This window comes from Centrocercus urophasianus, unplaced genomic scaffold (assembly GCF_019232065.1).
Source record: "Centrocercus urophasianus isolate 14NV4802_14NV808 unplaced genomic scaffold, USGS_Curo_1.0 seq_12, whole genome shotgun sequence".
Lineage (NCBI taxonomy): Eukaryota > Metazoa > Chordata > Aves > Galliformes > Phasianidae > Centrocercus > Centrocercus urophasianus.
Genome location: NW_024884364.1, coordinates 9,563,506 through 9,582,820, shown reverse-complemented (window position 1 = coordinate 9,582,820; position 19,315 = coordinate 9,563,506). Strand labels below are relative to the sequence as shown.

Genomic DNA, 19,315 nt, shown 5'->3' with positions numbered 1-19,315 from the left:
TACATGTTTATGTCTTTGTAACTGGCAGTATTGTTCTTTGAGAAATTAGTGTAAGCAAACACTTAAACCACTGCTGAAACAGTGGCTTTTCACTGCATGTTGCAAAATGCAAATATAGCAAACCTAACTTACCCCTAGAAGTCATGTCAACTTTTCCTTTACTAACATCCATCTCAAATTGCTTGGCAAAACAATTTTCCCTTCCCACTTTTGTCATTTATTAAGTTACCTGACCTTTTTTCACTAAAAAAAAAAAAATAATAATAATAATAAAAAAAAAAAAAAATTAAATGGCTTAGACAAAACACAAATGCAATTCCTTGCGTGGTGTTTAAGTGAAAAGCAGAGTTTAGGAAACTAAGCACATTTTCCAATAGGCAATTAATACAGTTTTTTATCTGCATGTAATTGGAATGTCAAATACCAAAAAGTAGAAAAAGGAAAAAACGACCCCCCCCCAAAACAACCAAGAGAGATATCAATAGTTTTAAGCCATGACATTTGTTTTTAATATTCATACCTGTATATAGGGGTTGTGATCCAAACACACTCATGTCTAGAAAGCCATGAATCCCCAAATGACATTAGCAACCTCCTGGAGGCAAAATACGGATCATTAAGTCTGCTGCTGAAACCCAGCAGTGTATTCTTGGAAACTAAGCTCCCAGATCATATGCCCTTCTGAAACTTATTTAGTAAAGGCTGCTGTATGTTCCACTTGGAGTTTTTTCTTACCTGAGAAAAAACAGGAAAATTCAACACCAGGGAAAACAAAGACTAAAGTTTGTCTCAAGTTCCCTAAGGTCTGACTCTTCTTTGTTTCAGAATCCATGTAACTGACCAAATTCCAAGACAGCAGCTTCAAGTAAAAGACAAAAAGATGTCACTGGCTTGGAACAGGATTCATGGAACACATTTTTGAAACACTAGCTAACACTTGCTGTAGTCAAAAACTCTGAAAGGCAACTGCTTTCATCTTTTTTCATCAGATTTTTCTCTTTGAAGAATAAGGATTCAATTCTGCTCTCTAGAAGAAAAAAAAAAATAAAATCACAAGACTAACTAACACTTTCACTGAGGTGAATTTACAGCCAACACCACCCTGCGCCCCTTCAGAACTAATTTCAAGGAAGCCAGTTACTAGAATATCAGCTAAGTGTTAGAAAATAAAGCGCATAATGAAAGCCCCTGAAAACTTTGGTGATTTCAAGCTAGCAGTATATGTCAGTCCTCAGCAACATGAGCAGAATGCTAATTAAAACAAACTGTTAACGTGAGTGCAAAACATGAATAAATAAAATCCAGGCACACATGGAAATAAGTTTTATATAAATGCAGAAAAAAAATAAAACAAAGAAAACTGAAATGGAATCCCTAGTCCTTAGTGAAATAGAGCCTACTACACAGCTATTCCAACATGCAGCATCTGAAATGAAGAATCACAGTCTGTTTGCTTCCCTTCACTGATTCCTGAATTTAGTTTGCAGCTGTCAGGTGTCTGACTCATTTCACCTCGTGTCGGGGAAGATGTGCCTTGAGGGATACCTACAGAGAGAATGTCAGAAGAAGAATCTTGGCTCTCAGCTGAAATATCAATTTGTGGCCAGCCACCCTCTTCTCTTCCATCATTGCAGTTCGTCCCTTCATCTGCCTCTTCTAGTTGCTCAACAGATTCCAAATACTGCTGTAGAAGCCTGTTGTCCTGCTCATTATTAGAGCTCTCTCTGCTTTGTTCACATCCCCCATGGTCATCTTCTACATCTGAAGAATGTTCTGAAACAGAATTGCCACACCGTTTGACAGTTTCCACCGAAAGACAGCCCTCAGTTCCTTCTGTTAGACTCTTTTCATAGCTACACGAGTCACCAGTATGAGTCTGGTCAGCCATGGCAGAATGAAAACCAGAATCTGGGAATTGTAACAAAGACTTCTCCTGAAGAACATCACTAGCTGGAGCTAACCAAGCAGGACTAACATCTGATGGGGTTTCTTGCTCAGGTGTAGATGTTTGAGCAGATGGTTCCAATAGACAAGAAGTACCAGCTGAAGGGATCCCAGGTTGACAAGCGACACCTAAGTGTTGTGTCACTGTAAGCTGCCACTGTTGAAGGGATTTAACCTGTAAAGTACAAAAAGCACTTAGGTTTCTAAGCTATTGTAATTGGCAACAAAACTCTAATATAACATTTCACCATACTTTTGGGGAAAATATTTTTTCCCCTATGTTAAATAGCTTTTAAACTAGACGCCCAACATCCACAGAGCTCACAACCTCGATGCTTCAAGAAAAAAAGAATATCTTTCCCTGAAGAAAAAAGAAAAGGAAGTCTTCTCTTCAAGGCAAAAAAGATAAGAAACCTTTTAAAAATAGCCCATTCTTAAGAAAACAGACCTTAGCTTGGGAAGAAATAACAACTTATTGAAAGATATATTAATATATGTTTTTCCTAATCTAGAAATTATTTGTTTAGAATAACACTGCTTGACAGTGTTTCATTTGCCCTAAGCATGTAGCAGTCACATCTTGTTTAATGCCTACAATGCTTGTTTAGCTCTCCTTGCATTTTGTCCTTCTTCTCATATCAAGTTGTATTTTTTCCATTTAGTTACACAATTTACTGTGTTAACACTTCTGAATATTACTTTTTCCCCAGTATAAAAGAACAGCCAAACCCACTGCAGTTAGATTCTAATAAGCCACCAAGTTCGTAATTGGAAGAATGAACCATATTCACCATCTCTTCATGCTCTATTGTATAAAATATCTTCTCAATTCATAAGCAAAATATAAGAGGACTAAAGCCATTTACCTGGTTCCAAAGAAATCTGACAGCTTCCTCCTGTACAAGCCTCTGAATCTTATCTTCCTCTCTTTCTTTTCTTAGTCTGCAAGAACATCCAAAATTATGCAAATTAAATAATATTCTGGTAAAAAAAATAAAAAAAACCAACAGGAATGCATAAAAATGCCTGCTTACAAAAAAGAACTCTTGAAAACACCACAGAGCCCAACAGTGAGACACTATTGCCATCTGGCTTGTTATCAATATCTAGATGCTGGCTTTCAAGTATACATTTATTTCTCAAGGTTACAATTAGATTTTGCTTCCCTTTTGCTAAAAAGCACCTATAGCTTTGCTAATACTTCAGGGGTCTTTTTGCATACTGAACCTGACCTCTTCATTTTAAGTAGACATGTCTGCTTCTCCTGAGACAGGAAGAAAATGACGGGGAAAAAAAAAAAAAAAAATAGTGCTTCTACGCTTCAAATTATGCCTTCCCCACCTGATACCAAGATAAACATGCAGTACAATGTGAAAGCCTTAGGATTTTCTATAGGTTCACCAAGAGCTCAGCCTGATTCACAGAACTTTTGTCATTACGACAGTAAATGAAAGGGAAACTGTCAAACTGTTCCCAGACTGATCCTGAATGGTATTAATGAATTCACAATTTCTGTCTCAGAACTCAAGAAACTCTGATAATAATCCCCTTAAAACATGGATTCACATGATCAAAAATAATAGAATTGTATTTGAAAATTATATCATGAAAGACACTGTGAGGACTAGAACTGTTCCTCTGACAGACTGTTAACAGAGGAATGACCCAGTACTGACACTTAGAGATTCTGTAACTGCTAAGAGATTAAGTCAGAAACCTCATAATTCACAATTGCCATTTTGATTATGCAGCAAAACACACGTCCAAATAACAAAGGAATTGAAAAAGTTAATTACAATCCAACTCACTGAAGACATGAGAGGATGAGAAGTTACATGCATACATAACAATTATTGGGTATTCTTCCTCTAGTTTATCACTGCTTTGTATCATTAATGCTAGGTCCTACTGTGCACAGTTATATGAAGACCCATTTATACCTTTTCTGAACTATCTTGGAGCAAGCTATATTCAGACTTGGAAAATGCACAGCACAATCTCAACTTACTTTTGTATTTCATCAGTTAAACAAATTATGTGCTGCTGCATCCTGCTCAGTCGAATTTCATATCTCACTTCCTTGACTCGGGGGTGGTAATTCCTTGCATAAAACCCCCTCCAGCAGGCTTGAAGCTTGGTAGCTGCTTCAGTCATTCTGTGCAGTTCATCTGCACCTTGAGCAACAGCAGCTAAATGAGCCGAATTTTCTCTTGTCACCTGCTCAGTACAGAGTGTTGTAACTTTCAATTCAGCACCTACTGAGTTGCCAGGCCGACTGTGCAAAACTTGGTCTTCAGAGGATGCTGAAGAATTGCTAGCATTAGCCTGGTTAGCCTTTACCAGATCAAGAGATGATAACTGCACCCTGTCTTTGATTTGCTCTCGAGTTTCTACACTTTCTGTCACTTTGTTGGAGTCCTCTTTCATAAGCCAAGAAGTTTCTTCTTGCTTGTTAGCTGTTTCTCCTCTATTTGCATCTTTTGCAAATTCAATTACAGTACTATCATTGTCTTCCAGGTCCAAACTGATTCCACATAACTTCGGGTCTGAAATAGGAGACACTGGAGACAATCCTGAAGCAACTGGCATGAAAGTAGACTCTGAAGATAACAGGCTGCTATTTAATTTGTCTTCATCAGTCTGTATGTCTTCAAGGTACAGCTCCTTGTGACAATTTCGTTCATGAAGAAAAGCGTTCTTTACTGCATAGGAATGATCATCATTCACACTTGGTCCAACCCAGGAATTCTTCTGGATGACACGTTCTAGATAGGCAGAAAGACATTTTCAGAAGTCTCACAGTGTTTCAATAAAATAGTTTAATTCACAGAAATTCATACTTTGTGTTTAAAAAAGAAAAGTCTGCATTTATTTTACTCCCACCACTAAGATCACAGGTGCAAATTTACATCTTACCATTATCAAGAACTATCTGGGGTGGATGGGTTGGACTGCTGTGTTCAGAAGTAACAGGCAAAGTTCTGTTGGAAGCAGAAGATGTAGCTGGTCCTTCATTTTGGTTTTGATACATCAGCTGCCTTTGGTGGAGCCTGAGCAAAGTTTCAACAGAATTATATATATATAAATATATATTTTTTTTGTTGTTTTTTGGTACATAAGCCATCTGAAATAAACTATCACTACTCTGAAGTAAACAAGAAATCAAACCGTTCTAAAACAAGATGCTAGCTACAGCTAGTAGGTGCTAGCCTACACCCAACAGAAGGACTACTCACAAAGTAAAGGACTGCATAGGCTGCTCCTGTTCCCCTTCCTTCTGCCTCTTTCTTTTCATTACATATACGTGTAACCAGAAAAATAAAAGAACAAGAAAAAAAATACAGCATGCAATTCTGAGTACAGACTGAAAACCATGGAGTATCTCTATACACAAGCAAGGTGTACAGATATTTTAAGCGTCAACTGCAGGACATGCTATGCTTATATGCGTAAAGAGTTTGAATGGAGACTTTTAGGCTTGAAAATGACTTTATCCAAATGCATGACCCTGCACCCTAATACAAAAATCAGGTAACAGCATTGCCACGAAGTCATTGTCTACAATCTGAGGAAAGAGAAAGGTTATTTCAACCTAGTGAAATTAAGAGATCATAAGGTAGATATTAGAAAATCCCTCTGCCTTAAAGATCATGTGTAAGTTTTTTGTTTGTGATCGAGATCAGGGAAGTTAAAGTTTATTTTAATTACAGTCATTGTACAAATCACCTTCAATATGTTCCACAGAGCACAGACTGCCTCTAGAATGCCCAGCAAACACTCCTGCTGCTCTCTTACTCCTCATTCCCTTCATCCTGCACCTCCATTACTCTTCCCATCTTTTGCTCTTGCTGTTGCTTTAAAACACTTAAAAGCAAATATCTATTACATAATGAGACAATTGCATTTTCTAACAACAGAGAAGCAAGAAGTTCTCACCTTTGCTTACTCAGTATTTTTTCCAGTTTGGCATCTTCTTCAGTCTGGAGACCGTGTGTAGATATAAGAGGACAAACAGTAGCCAAGTACTGGACTAACTGAACATGCTGCCCAGGTCGATATGATCTTCCTTTACCTTGACTGTAGAGCCATTCTGCTTTCAAACTGTTGGGAAGACAGTTACTGTTAACATATGGCATAAACCTCATAACTTTGCTTTGAGTGCTGTTCCTCTAAGAGCTACCAAAACACTGAATGTGAACAGTGTCCAGACACCTCCACTATCATACATGTAGCAGTGATATACATAGCAATACAGTAAATACTGATATTTGTAAAACAAACAAACCAATTTAAATGTAAATGAGACTCCTTACAAAAGGGCGTGCTTTAGTTTCCCCCAAGATAATAGCTTTAATATTTGCCTATTATCTCATTGCACAAAATCAAAGAGGCTATGAACTTGAGAGAGATAAAAGACCACTGATCATTTGCTGCCAGTTTGGCTTTGTACAAGTGCTGCTGTGATTTGAGTAAAAAACAAAAAAAAAACAAAACAAAAAAAAAAAACCAACAACAACAAAAAAAAAAACAAAAAACCCACAAACCTTAATTCCTATTTAAATGATTTCATATAATACCACTATAACAGATGAAAACTCTTGCAAAAACAATGTAAATTGGCCAGTATCTCAAATGGGCATTAGCTAGAAAAACAATTTCAGACCATTAGCATTCTACCCATTTTTTTATCATATAAAAACGAAATTTCAGCTTACACAAACTTTACTTGATAACTGCAGAAGTATCACATTACCTTTCCTTCTGAGAAACCATGTATCCATCCAGAACTTTAAGGTTGAGACACCAGCTGACTATGTACGGCCTGTAGTCAAAGCCAGGGATTGAAGGTGTGGCCATCACACAAGGATTGTTCATTACTGACAGCTGTTCCAGTTGAGGGAGGGAAGCCAGGAAAGAAACCTTGAGAAAATAAGATATATTTAAGTGAAGAGAACCGTTAGCTGCTTACAGAACACAACAATTTGCCTAATTACAGCAATACATCTCCAGAAACAACAACATTACACTTACATTGAAAATCACACTTGCTTTTTAAACCTGAATATCTTTTAAGTGGTCTTCTACCAACTACCATCACGTGCCTGTTAATTTTCCTGTAAGTAGTATAGTTCTTGGAAAGTATTCATTTCTCTTAAAATTCAGGAGCTAGCCTGCACACATAGGAAAGTGTATGTGCTGCACTGAACTGAAGTTGACAAAAATGGCAATCTGAAAAGCTGAGAAACATTGCCCAACACTGCAGAAGAGAGAAATGCATTACCAAATGAGGTTTTTCTTCCAATACTGATGTCCAACTAACATATTTTTTCCTCATGTTGGAATAGATAAAGGAGGAAGTGACACACACACAAATCCAATAAAGAAAAAAAGTATCACAGAATACTCATTTATCTTACATAGGGTTTGAATGGGAGATTAGAGACTATGTTCCGAACAGAACAGCTGAGCTGCAGCAGTTTATCAGCTCAAGTTTCAACCTTTAGATAATCAGGAAAGTCCCTCTCTGAATCTAGTCCTCAAAATATAAGACATTCATAAATAATATAAAAGCATAAAATACAGTAAGAAGTCCTGTAAGGACAAATGTAAAAAGCTGTTACCTAGCTTGCACAGCTAGAGCAAACAGTTATTACACAGAGCATTAAAGTCTTCTTTTGTTAACAAAGGTGATTTCAAAGAAGAGGGTCTATTTCACTTACATTCTCAAAAGAACAATCCAGCTATTTCTCTTCACTCTCCCTAAAGACAAAGTCATACATTTTCTACATCTTACCTCATTTAAGTCTCTGATTTCATTTTCTGCCAAAGAAAAGACAGTCAGATTCTGAGGTAGGCAAACAGGGGCAGTACGAAGCGACGTTATAATATTTCCATGCAGCAACAAGGTCTGTAAAATAGAAATATGGTGATAAAATGCATGTTTGAACAACAACAAAAAAATAGCTTTTCTTCCTCACCGTTCCATCCAAACAATAACTTCAGAATACAAATGGAAAAAGTGACCAACAATTAAGGCTTTTTGGTACAATCAAAATAACGTTTGCATATTCCAGGGAGGGAAAACTGAATTTCACATACTAAAGCAAAATGTTATTACTAGGAAATACAGAACCGACACCCAGCTGCATTTACAAAAAGCGTATCTGAAACATCATACAGTGTATGTGATAAAAGACTCAACTCTATGCTTTGTCTTGATTCATAATCTGTTAAGAGAAACGAGTGCTATCTTACAGCATTACCTTAATCAAAATCATTAGTGATTGCATAAGAATCACTGCCCCAGTTTGTGCAACCTGAAAGCAACAAAAAACCTCTAACACTCTTCCTTCTAAAAGTCAGAGGGATTGTATAATCAATGGATATCAAGATGTTACAATCACAATATAATCAAGAAAGTTAGGCAAAGTGGACAATGATAACAAAAGAGAATAAAATGGAAGGCTTACCCTTCAGCTGAACTCACCACAAACACCAATAGAGGCAATCTCCAGAAGAGATCCTTCCCCACTGGTAGCCAGCTCTTAAATAGGTCTAGGAGGGGTGGAGCCTGGCTCCACCTGTGCTCCTCTGGCTGGCTCATGGCTCACCTCAGGTGATCAATCAGAGGTTCAGGCCATGACTCAGTAGTTCCCATACAGGGATTAGTTAGAATGCTTTAAAATCTAGCGTTTGAATAAACAATGCTTTAAAAGCTACCACTCTTCTGAAAAAGAATGCTCAATGCAAAGGATGCAAGAAAAACAGCTAAAAGAGCACCTACCTTCAGACACATTAGTTTTGAGAGATCTCCTAGCTGAGATATGTTGTTGTCTGACAAATCAAGGTGCTGAAGAGATGTGCAGGAATTCATTTGCTCAATGGCCTACAAAAATGAAGGAGTTAATGTCAATATTTTTTTAGTCATTAAATTGAAAGAAGTGTCAATAACTGAAAATTATCTGGGAAGCTAACAACACTGCATAACAAGCCCAACATTAAAATCATGGTTTTTAATCAGTTTAATTTTCAAAATAATTATTTTCCTGTTTTGTAGGCTATCTCCCAGTTCTCATTACATGTTGGTGTCAAGCCACGTTTCATTTTTCCCCAAGCCAATTCTTGTCCAAAAGTTGCCCTCTTCCACTTCATTACACTAGTGGACACAAAGGTTCAACATTTGTTCCCATTAAAACCAGAAGCAGAAATTGAGATTTCTTTGCAGTGGAACAGAAGGATCATTTTCAATGTGTTTTCCAAATTTCTACTATGATAGATTGTGGAAAATGTATGAGACTCTATGTACTTACCTTAAGATTGTTTCCTGCCAAGTTGAGCCATTCCAGGTGCACCAACTCCTTCAGCCCTTCTACATACCCAATACTATTATGAGGCAAGTTTAGCACACGGAGCTGAGTCAGTTTTGCTACACCCATCATTCGTACCAAACGATTGTTGGCTACAGACAACTGCAGATGGGCACACAAATAAAAGAAACAGTTTCAACGATTAAACTCTACTGATAGTACAGGCTGCCTGTCAAGCTAAAAGTCCAATCCAACAGGAACTACTTCAGTGTCTATGCAAATACTATAAATACAAAAAACTACAAGAGATAAGAAATAAACTAATCATCAAAGTAGATTTCCACTAGGTCTGTAGACTTTCTCATATCAATAGTTAATTAAAGAAGGAGAATAAACAAGGAATGGAATCATATGAAAATAAGCTTTTAAAATCAGAATTGCCAAATCACCATACAAATTTTTGCAACATTCCTGGTGCAAAACCATACTTCTTGTCATGTTATGGGATAAAGTATATTTCATGATTCTCCGAGAAGTCTTGTGCTAAGAGAATACAAGAAATACCATTTAACACCACAACTGTGAAGCTGGCAGACTGGTGAGGGTTTGTTGTAGCAATTAAAAGAACCCTCTCCAACATCAGTTTAGCTTGTCTCTAGAGGTTGTGTAGGTGACTGCTCCAGACTATTTGCAGGCACTTTCAACATTTAGCATGGACTTGTACAGCTTTGCTCCAGCAGAATTAACACTGATTTCTGCTAGCATCATGCACATGCTTACTATTGCTACTACTAATATCCTCATGAACCTAAATGAAATTTCAAAATTAAGTATATTAAGTTTCAAAATTAAGTATATTAAGCTAAACACTAACAACATCAGAGCCTATGTAACTCAATATGTTAACAAGGGCATCACGGAATCATAGAATTGCTCAGGTTGGAAAAGACCTTCAAGATCATCAAGTCCAACCACAGCCTAACCATACTACCCCAACTCTAACAACCCTCCACTAAATCATGTCCCTGAGCACCACATCCAAATGGTTTTTAAACACACACAGGGATGGTGACTCAACCACCTCCCTGGGGAGCCTATTCCAGTGCATAACCACCCTTTCTGTAAAGAAATTTTTCCTGATATCCAACCTAAAGACAACAGATCTCTCCCACTTCACATGTTTGTAATTGCTAATTGCTGAGTTGTTTTCTTCTTCTTTTCCCTTTTTTTTTTTTAAACCTAATCAATGTGGCTTATCTATTCATTTATTCCTGTAAATTAAGGCTACTAACACTTCTCTGTGAAGAGTTTTGAAACCCAACCAGGGAGAGTCCTGTACGTATGTCTGCACATTTATCTTTACTCCATGTAAACTACACAGCTACTCTTAAGGTAACAGAGATCAAGTACTCAAAAACTCAAAAGTATCGAAATCAGGTCAGTGACCTTTCTAAATGTTCTTAGGTACATTACATTAATCTAATTTTACTTACCTAAGAAACTAGCAAAACAGTTTCCTCCACCACCAACTGCAGAGCTATGCTGAAAATAGAGCTTTCTACTTTAGTTCACCACTGCTTAATTTTCTATCAAAACAGTAACTGCTGAATGACTTCTATTGTATAATGTGGCCTTATAGCAGAAATATTTCAGTTAGCACCACAATACCATTACATCACAGCAAATACAACTCAAGTCACACTGACCTGCATCAGATTCCTGCATTTTTCCAAATGTTCCAATTTAATTATCTGGTTTTTGTCCAGAATCAGAGTGTGAGTATTGGGATCACAGGGTAATGTTGGACCCAGCTTTTGCAATCCTTGACCTGACCAGTTCACTACCAAACCTTAGAATAAGAAAAAAATACAACAGAAAATAATCAAACTCAATACTTGACATATGAAAACGCATACTGAAAATGCAGAGTAATACAAACCCATCTGCTTTTTTAATGCATACAGCTAATTTAGCAATAAAAATGAACTTTCTTTTCCACTTAATCCAGACTAAATACATTAGAAAAAAAAGCATCCAGTTATTGGAAGATGGGGATGCCAGCCCCTGTTCAAGTAAAGAATTCGGCTGAATTTTGGCAGTAAAAGTAATAGAGAGATCCCCTGAAGTGTGAGGCTGAGTTGAGTGAAATTCAGGCAGCTAAATTTAAAAGTGCAATCCTCAAAACCCCAAATTTAAGAAAATCTATATTTTTTAACTTCTTCAACGGTTTCAAATTTTAAGCACCCAATTAGAGTGGCTCCTATGTGTAGGAGCTCTCTATCTAAATTCCTGCTGGCAGGCATACCCAGAACATCCTGAACACACAGCTGTATGGTCACACTCCACACACACAGCAGCAGCCATACTTGTCACTACACAAACAACTGTAAAGGACAAAAAGGGAGAATGATACAGAGATGAGCAGCATCCAGACTTTAGTTGCTCAGAACACAGGAAAGCCGACCAAGATGCAAACCTACAAACTTGACCTCCCTCCATCACACACTCTGATACAGCATCGAAGATTAGGGCACCTATCTCCTATTTGTTAAATGTCCATTTGACAGTACTCAGCTGAAGGAAAAGAAACAGCCTTGTAAACAAGTCCGACAAAAGCTAGGCCACTGAATAAACACCTGCAGTTTTCTCTTTTTTCTGCTTCAAAGGAAAACATTATTAGTCTATACAAATTTTTTAAAGCACAGTCTGGTAAAAACTCAAAGAGGAAATTTCCAACTGTGGAACCAAAACAGACACCTCTCTGTTAGAAGTCAGGTGCTTAGACCTGACAGAAGAAATAAACATTAAGATTCACCCTATGCCCTTGAAATTGATTTAAATAATTAATATTTAGAGACACAATTCTTCTTAGCAGTTTGGCTGCTGTGAAGCCTAATCTTAGTATTAAACTTATTGGGTAGGGAAAATACCTAAATTTGGGGCCAAAGGTTGCAGTCCAGGACTTCAGTGGCCAAATGGGTCAGCGCATCTTGCCTAAGGATTGTGGCAGTTGTACACGTGCTGATGGGCTAATCGTTGTGTGCTTCAGTAAGGTACCCACTTTAAAGTCAAACAAATAACCTGTTCATATAGCAATGCTACAGCACAGGTAAGATTTGAGCAAGAACAAATTGTAAATACAGTAGAATAGTATTTAATTAGTGGAACACCTGATTAAAATGTCCCATGAATGTTCCATGGCATAGAGGAAGAGGAACATAGAGTTAAGAGGAAATCACCTGACACCTACAGGGAACTTGAATGGCTGGGTACCTACATTGTGTGGCAGCCACTAATCACTGCTTCCATATATTTACCCCCTGCTCTGCATTTTGCACGTGTGCACCATTACACCACTTGTCTCCTGGTCTGTAGATGACACTCCATCAGCAGCACGGTCCATACAGAGCCCTTACCCCAGTGCAGTCTCAGTACTTGAAGAGCCTGCCTGCTCTAAGGTTCAGCTGTGTGAAGGATGGGGATGAGCACCGCCGGCACACCATTCTGCCAGCCAGACACCTGCTTCCCTAAGAAGCAACCCTGATGGCATTTACTGCCGCTGCCTCTCCAACCCACGGCCACCTGACCGCTCAGCGGAGCCGCAATGCTGAGCGCGCAGTGCCAGCAACCTGCCGTACTACATCTCCCAGCAAGCACCGCGCGCCCAAGCCCTCGGCGCCGCACAACGGCGACCCAAACAAACGCCGGCCGCCCGCCGCGGAGGTCTCCTCACCCCCTGCAGTCGGCGAGGCGGACTCGGTCCGCGCCGCCGCTCCTGTGCCCGCCGTTCCGGTGGCCGCCATGCTTCCTTCTCGCCGACGCCGCCAGGCAACCGGACGCCGGGCGCCGATTGGCTGCCTCGCTCCTCGACGAGAAAATTCCCGTTGTTACGATGATTAATTTATCTCCTCGTAGGCTGACTGCCCCCGCTGGCAGGGCCGCGCGGCGAGACCTAAGAAGACCCGGAGACAACCGGCAGAAGCTCCAGCAACGACCCCCGTTCTGCTCTCCGCGCCCTCCCGCCGGGCCCTGCACAGGCGGAGCGCTCCCGGCACGCCCCGCGCCGCCGTCGCCACACCCACTTCCGGCCGGCCCCCATCCTTTTCGGCCCGCCCGCCGCCATCATGAAGTGAGTGGAATTGCGGTCTCTGCTAGTCCATCCGCCGCCATCCCCGGCGGGGAGGCCGCGGAATGACTGCAAAACCCTCTGCCGCTGGCCTGTGCCTTCTGCTAACTTTTTTCTCCTTCGCAGGGTCGAGCTGTGCAGTTTCAGCGGGTATAAGATCTACCCGGGCCACGGCCGCCGCTACGCCCGCACTGATGGCAAGGTGAGGCCGCGGCGCGGCTGGCGAAGCGTCTGGGGAGAAAGGCCTCGCCTTGCCGAGTAGGGAACCGGGTGCTGAGCGGGGCCTGCGGGTAGTGCTGCCTGGGAGCTGCCGGGAGCTGCGCGGTGCTGATGACGTCAGTGCGCGGCAGGCCCGACTCACGGGAACCGTGCGAGTCGGCAAGCTTGAGTTAGCGTGCGGACGTGGTGTGGGAGGGATGGCTTAGGGCGTCTGGTGTAGAAAATGTTTGTTAAAGGGTCTGCTTCTAACGCTGAGCTCTGCTGAGCCAATGGGGTGTGTCTGATGCGTTAGGTATGGATCACTGGGATCTGGTTTCCTTATTTCTTGTGGATAAGGCTGGAGATATGATGTTTGTGTCTGTAAAGAGATGCTGCAGTTCCTGTCACTGGCATGGGCTGCCCGGATTCAGCTGTGGTGCCCTGTCCCTGTAGGCACTCGGGGCCAGGCTGGATGGGGCCCTGAGCAGCCTGAGCTGGTGGGTGGCAGCCCTGTCCACAGCAGGGGGCTGGAACTGGCTTTGAGGTCCCTCTCAACCCAACTATTCCATGAGTCTTTATAGTTCCAGTGCTGTGGTCTTGCTGTGCAGCATGTCTTAGGAAATGACAGCTAAAGAACTGGACTGAGTGATTCTTGATCTCCTTAGAAGCTGAGAAACTTAAACTTTACTAACTAGTACGAAATCAGGCCCTTAATTCTGCCTTCAGTTTCCTTTAGGCAAGAAGGAGTTGAGCAGTGCTAGTCTCCCAAGTGTTGCTTGTGTCCACTTGTGACCCTCACGTACAAAAAGTACGTAGTTAATTGAGAACAAACACTTGTGCAATTCGAGATATGGCTGTTTGTGCTGCACCTTGAGCACAGTACAGCATGTGGTGGGGATTAAAAAAAAAAAAAGCATTGTGAGCTTAACTCAGAAAAATAGCATCAGAGCATGTGGGAGTAGGCCCAAAGAAGGGCAACAAGGCTTGTGAAGGGCTTGGAGAATGTGCCCTCTGACGAGTGACTGAAGGAATTGGGGCTGTTTAGGCAGGGGAAGAGGCAGCTGATGGGAGACTTTATTGCTCTCTTTCAATATCTGAAAGGTGCTTACAGTGAGAGCAGGGTTGGTCTCTTCTCACTGGTGACAGGACGAGGGGAAATGGCCTCAAGTTGCACCAGGGTGAGTTTAGGTTGGGTATTAGGAAAAATGTCTTTACGGAAAGGGTTGTTAAGCACTGGAATAGGCTCCCCAGGGAGGTGGTTGAGTCACCAACCCTGAATGTGTTCAAAATCCATTTGGATGTGGTGCTCAGGGACTTGATTTAGTGGTGGGTTGTTAGAGTTGGGGTAATGTGGCTAGGTTGTGGATGGATGAGATGATCTTTAAGGTTTTCTCCAACCTTCAACTCTATGCAACTCTATGACTCTAATTTTGTGTAGAAAAACATTTTTAAGTGGATGCTTTTTAATGGAATGAGATAGCTTAAGCAAAGGAACAAAATTCTACACCTTAAAATCTGGGAACAGAAGCTGGATTCACAACTAATTGTCATCTGTGTAAAGAGCTCCAAAAGCATCAGTGTTGAAAAACACTGAATCAAATAATTACTTGATATGCTGACATAAAGTGTGACAGTATCTTTCATAGAAAAGAAGCTTACGCAAATACTTCCTTTTCTTCCTAGGTTTTCCAGTTCTTGAATGCAAAATGTGAGTCTGCATTCCTTTCCAAGAGAAACCCCCGTCAAATCAATTGGACTGTTCTATATAGGCGTAAGCACAAGAAAGGACAGTCAGTAAGTATATACCAATGAAAGCTGCTCTCAAGTTTTCCACCAAAAAAAAAATTGTTAACTGGTCTGTTAGAATGGAGGTAACTGCAGTATGGTGATGGGTAGCTGAAGTATAACCCATATAACCAGAACAAGGGGGTCAGTTTGGTGAAAGTGTGTGTGCAAGCTCAAGTTTGTATGTTGCTTTACATTTGGAATGTAACACTTCAGCAAAAGTGCTGTAACTATACATAATTATGTCTGAGGGTCCCCTCAGAACCACAGGAGGTGCATCAGATTTTAACATTTGTCTGAGTTATACGTGTTAAACAATATCATTTGAAAAAGCTTTACAGAAAATGGGACAGCACTGGTTAATCTATGGACTGCTTAATTATTTGGACTGTAAGATTCCAGAATTGTGTAATAGAATTCTGATTATCAGATGACATGGGGGATGATGAGTGAGGGAAATGCTCATGTAACCTTCTTGAAAACTTACATATGTAGCTTTAGGTGTCTCTGTTCCTGCAGGGGAGTTAGACTAGATTATCTTTAAAGGTCCCTCCCAGCTGAAACAGTTCTATGATTCTAACTTAGTAGAATGTAATTGTTATGCAGTTGTCACTGCACTGAAAAAAAATACAGTATGTTAGCATAGGTATTTTCAGTCTCTTGCTCAACACTGCACAGCAAAAGAGTAGTTAGAAAGGCTTACATGGAAACACTGACTCAACACTTCTGAGTTCATTTAGAGAAACAAAGTCGATGGCTTACTGGTCTGCTTTGGCAAATTAGTGAATTGTTTATGTCCAAAATGAGGAATAAAATTCTTCTGTACACAACCTGGTAATACCTTCAATCTTAATAGCAGCTTGTTTCTTAATTGTCTTTAGCCTTTTATTTAGTGCCTTATGTTGCTAATTGTCTTTGTATCCTGTCATTTTAGGAAGAGATACAAAAGAAGCGCACGCGCCGTGCTGTTAAGTTTCAAAGAGCTATTACTGGTGCATCCTTAGCTGAGATCATGGCTAAGCGAAACCAGAAGCCTGAAGTCCGAAAAGCACAGAGGGAACAAGCTATCAGGTGAGAAATCAGGTGTCTGGGGCTGTCCTTGGGTATTTAAAATACTACCAACGCATTTCCCTGCAAGATACTGAGCTCTAGCTGAACTCAGTGTATTACAGGCGTTTTTGGGGGGATCAGTGTATTTGGAGGCAACACTGAATAATCTTAGCAAGAATTACTATCAGCAGAGAAGGGTCTCTTCTTGCTCTCTTCCTTTGTGAAAATACTACTTTTGTCACACGCAGTTCTGTTGTCTCTGTAGCAGTCTTGCTAGAGGCATTGAACGTAGGGGATAAACTTGAGATAATGCATTTGTTTCCTGACCTTAGGGAGCTCTTAAAGTGGTTGAGACAAAGAAACAGCGAGTGGCAGAATAATGAATAACTGAATATGAATAATGAATGAATTATTAATATATATTAAATATATATATTTATTATATAAATGAATAATTAGCTTTCTTTCTGTGAATTAACAGGGCTGCAAAAGAAGCCAAGAAAGCTAAGCAGGCCACCAAGAAAACGGCTGTTTCTGCTGCAAAGGTAAGATGCAGTGGGTATACCTGGAATATGCCATGTTGTAACACTACTGCAGCACTTCATTGGGAATTTGTGTTTTAATTTGTCTATTTTGATCTGGAAGCATACTGACCAAACTAATGCACTAGAGATAGAGATGTGAACTGCTGAACAGAACAAGCCACTTCTTAGAAGGAGAGTAGATATTGTAGCAAAACCACTTTCTGAGCAGATGCCAATGATGTTTAGATGTCAACTTGTCTAGATGTGACATTATTTAGAGACTTGGTAGCAGTGTGTTGGTGAGTCTTAGCATGCTTTTCAGTGCTGCTAATGCTAATGCTGAATGGCATCATCCATACTTTAGGTTTATAATCATACCTGTAGTAAAAATCTGTTAACTCTGATCTGATTTTTAGATTGCCTCACTTATCTAAAGAATTGTAAGTGTAGCATAGGGACACTTTCAGTAATGTGGATAATTTGTTTCTCTTTGCTCATATGTTGTTTTTTCTCCGCAGGCTCCAACAAAGGCAGCACCTAAGCAGAAAATTGTGAAACCAGTCAAGGTTTCTGCTCCCCGTGTTGGTGGAAAGCGCTAGCTTGCCAGTCTGGTAGCCATACTGAATAAACATCTAACTCGCTTTCACAACTTGTTTCTTTTCAACTGTGTGACACATGCTGAAGAGAATTAAAGACCAGTGAACACCCTTGTGCCATAAAATGCTCAGTTCCTTAAAGGATTTGCTATGCTAGAAGACATTTCATAAGTCTTAAAATGAATACAGTAGTCTAGGCACCAGGAAGGATTGAGCTGATAAGTACACAAGCAGAACAACCTACGTGAATGTCAAATGCCATAGAGTTGTAAGTTCAGAATGCAGACTGAGGGGATGTGAAACAGTGCAGTCTGTGACATAAAGTACACTTTCTTGCATTATGAAACAGATGTTTGCAAGGTGTTGTACAGGATAAAAGGAAAAATAGTTTCTGAAATGGACATTTCATGAACCACATGGCTGTTAAACAGGAAGTAACAAAATCTCTGAGTGCTGGAAGCCTTTGTCAGGCAAAACTTATGAAGGTCTTCCCTTGCACAACTTCCTTGAGCTTTTAGTAAGCTAAATGGCACTATTTCACCTAATATGGCCCTTCTGCAATTGTGATCTAGTTAGCAGTGCTTAAAACCACTTATGATAGGCTGAATAAGCTTAAAATTGTTATCAGAAAGGTAGTGGGAATTAATCATATAGCAAGAACGCTACAGTTGAGGGCTACAAGCTTTTTAGAAAGGATAGACAAGGTAGGAAAGGTGGTGGAGTTGCCCTGTTAAGAAGGGGATAGACTGAAGAGCTGCCTATAAGAAACAACCGTTACCAGGAGAAAAGCCTGTGGTTTAAAACTAGGGGCCAATAAAGGACATCTGGTTAGGTGCTGTTACAGGCCACCTGTAACAAGGGGAGCCTGTTGACAAGACTGCCTCAGCTGCAAGAGATGTCATGCTCAGAGGCTCTTATCCTGGTGGGAAATTTCTACTATCCAGATATCTTCTGGAAAAACAATTTGAAACTCCTTAGAGACAAATAAATGGAACAGAGCTGGCAGCTCTTTAAGGATGTCTTTCTGAGAGCACAAAGGCTCTCCATCCATCAGCAAAAGAGCAGAGAAGTTAGAAAACTGGCACTGGCTGAGCAAGGAGCTGCTGATGGATCAGAAGGAAAAATACAATTCCACAGGCTGTGGAAGTGGGAATGGGCAGCCTAGGAAGAATATAGGGACTTGCTGTACGGGTGTGCAGAGATGGGATCAGGAAAGCTGAGGTGCAGATGGAACGAAAGTTGGCGAGAGATATGGAAAATGATAAGCAATTCTACAGATACGTTGGGTCAGAAAAGAGGCAAAGGAGAGCATAACTTTCTTAGCTAAGCCAGTCTATGAAAATGGATTTGTTGGTACACATTTACTTCAAGCTTGTTTAGGCTCATAAACAATGCAGACATGGGATCCCTTTAGTAATTCTCTCCCACTCCCAGGGAGAATGGCTATCTAAACTGTTTATGTATGGTACACAGCTCTCTGGTTTAGGACTTTAGCCTTGTAGGCAGCGTGCCCAAACTTCCTCTTAGCTTTGGGTAGTAATAGCTTTGGGAAAGCAGTGTTTTTTAACTTACTAGAAGTATAGGAGAAAATGAACTTTTTTATCCTCTGGATTGATTCTCCATTTGTTGATGCTACATAGAATCTTCAAGGACCTCAATTGCTAGTTCTGACTGCCATCACCATCATGCTCACTAAACCTAAGTGTAACATCTACATGGTTCTTGAATGTCTCCAAGGACAGTGACTCCACCACTTCTCTGGGCAGCTTGTTCCAGTGCTTGACC

General features: G+C 40.3%; 2 protein-coding genes across 4 annotated transcripts; one reads left to right on the top strand and one right to left on the bottom strand.

Annotated features, from left to right (window-relative positions):
* Window positions 1-263: 263 nt before the first annotated feature.
* On the bottom strand, window positions 264-13,272 carry CEP97 (centrosomal protein 97). Of its 3 annotated transcripts, none has more exons than XR_006167308.1 (12): window positions 12,985-13,272; window positions 10,958-11,100; window positions 9,255-9,413; window positions 8,729-8,830; window positions 7,739-7,852; window positions 6,698-6,864; window positions 5,881-6,045; window positions 4,861-4,994; window positions 3,953-4,709; window positions 2,811-2,886; window positions 736-2,119; window positions 264-595 (listed from the first exon to the last, which is right to left on the bottom strand). XR_006167308.1 is itself a non-coding variant. In XM_042809985.1 (12 exons), exons 1-12 carry the CDS (start codon window positions 13,052-13,054, stop codon window positions 986-988), a joined length of 2,499 nt encoding a protein of 832 aa, XP_042665919.1. In that variant the 5' UTR covers window positions 13,055-13,272; the 3' UTR covers window positions 265-985. The 3 variants fall into 3 exon arrangements, 2 of the variants coding, with proteins under 2 accessions (XP_042665918.1, XP_042665919.1); XM_042809985.1 differs by having other exon boundaries at window positions 265-1,027; window positions 1,550-2,119; XM_042809984.1 differs by having other exon boundaries at window positions 264-2,119.
* Window positions 13,273-13,325: 53 nt separating this feature from the next.
* RPL24 (ribosomal protein L24) lies at window positions 13,326-17,641 on the top strand. Its single transcript, XM_042809986.1, has 6 exons — window positions 13,326-13,380; window positions 13,504-13,579; window positions 15,259-15,369; window positions 16,295-16,431; window positions 16,892-16,955; window positions 17,453-17,641. The coding sequence occupies exons 1-6, from the start codon at window positions 13,376-13,378 to the stop codon at window positions 17,531-17,533; spliced, it is 474 nt and encodes a 157-aa protein (XP_042665920.1). The 5' UTR covers window positions 13,326-13,375; the 3' UTR covers window positions 17,534-17,641.
* The last annotated feature ends 1,674 nt before the right edge of the window (window positions 17,642-19,315 follow it).

Coding starts and splice junctions, on each gene's coding strand:
- RPL24 (XM_042809986.1), top strand. Junction 15,370..16,294: donor AGCACAAGAAAGGACAGTCA/GTAAGTATATAC, acceptor CTGTCATTTTAG/GAAGAGATACAAAAGAAGCG. Junction 16,956..17,452: donor CGGCTGTTTCTGCTGCAAAG/GTAAGATGCAGT, acceptor TTTTCTCCGCAG/GCTCCAACAAAGGCAGCACC.
- CEP97 (XM_042809984.1), bottom strand. CDS start 13,054: ATGGCGGCCACCGGAACGGCGGGCACAGGAGCGGCGGCGCGGACCGAG. Junction 6,865..7,738: donor AAATCAGAGACTTAAATGAG/GTAAGATGTAGA, acceptor TATTTTCTCAAG/GTTTCTTTCCTGGCTTCCCT. Junction 6,046..6,697: donor ATGGTTTCTCAGAAGGAAAG/GTAATGTGATAC, acceptor TCTTCCCAACAG/TTTGAAAGCAGAATGGCTCT.